The sequence below is a fragment of the Eimeria mitis genome, genomic scaffold (genome assembly GCF_000499745.2).
Source record: "Eimeria mitis Houghton genomic scaffold, Emh_scaff5421, whole genome shotgun sequence".
In the NCBI taxonomy this organism is placed as follows: domain Eukaryota; phylum Apicomplexa; class Conoidasida; order Eucoccidiorida; family Eimeriidae; genus Eimeria; species Eimeria mitis.
In genome coordinates, this window is record NW_013573695.1 from 3,005 (window position 1) to 3,669 (window position 665).

Sequence of the window (665 nt, forward strand, 5' to 3'; positions counted from 1 at the left end):
TGGTATATCACTGGCCAGCTGTTACTGTCGTCACTCGACAGCAATCGGCGTGGTGCTGTTGCTGGTTTGCTTTGGCTTTGCTGCAGCAGCTGCATGAGAAACCAGCACCAAACCAGGTGCAGATACACCTCAGAGGGGTACAGCAGTATATACACACCTGAAATAAAATTATAGAGGGGACGAAACTCCCCACTGCTGCTGCCAGCTGCAGTGCGCAGCCTCTTCCTGCTGACGTGTTGATAGCTCTGGTCTTGTCATCTTGAGTTCCGCTGCTGCTGCCGCTGCTGTTGCTGCAGTTCCCGCTGCTGTTCTTCCTGCTGCTGCTGCTGCGCATGTACCAGAACAGCAGCAAAGCTACCCGTGGGCCGACGAGTCCCAGCAGCAGCAGCAGCAGGTAGAAGCAGGCAAAGAGCTCTGAATAGCAGACGCCGAAAGAGAGGATACAAGCCCGTATTGCATCCCTTGAATTAATAATTTATTTATTTATTTATTTATTTATTTATTTATTGCTTTATTAATTATCTCTTTAGTTAAATTCAATAGGCAAAGCGTTGCATCTGCTGCAGTGAACAACAGGCCGAAGGAGATCCCTTTTCGGTGCGAGCACTCACGCAGTCTATGCAGGAGAAAGCAGAGAAGCAGCAGCAGCAGCAGCGGCGCCTGTG

General features: G+C 50.1%; 1 protein-coding gene across 1 annotated transcript in view; it reads right to left on the reverse strand.

Annotated features, from left to right (window-relative positions):
* The window catches only part of EMH_0081930 (uncharacterized protein), a gene marked incomplete at both ends in the record, with an annotated part of 3,237 nt that extends 2,903 nt beyond the window's left edge, over positions 1 to 334 (reverse strand). The window contains one exon of the mRNA XM_013500455.1: positions 158 to 334. Within this exon, the coding sequence (XP_013355909.1) occupies positions 158 to 334 (177 nt within the window). The remainder of the gene's footprint in view (positions 1 to 157) is intronic.
* Between the last annotated feature and the right edge of the window lie 331 nt (positions 335 to 665).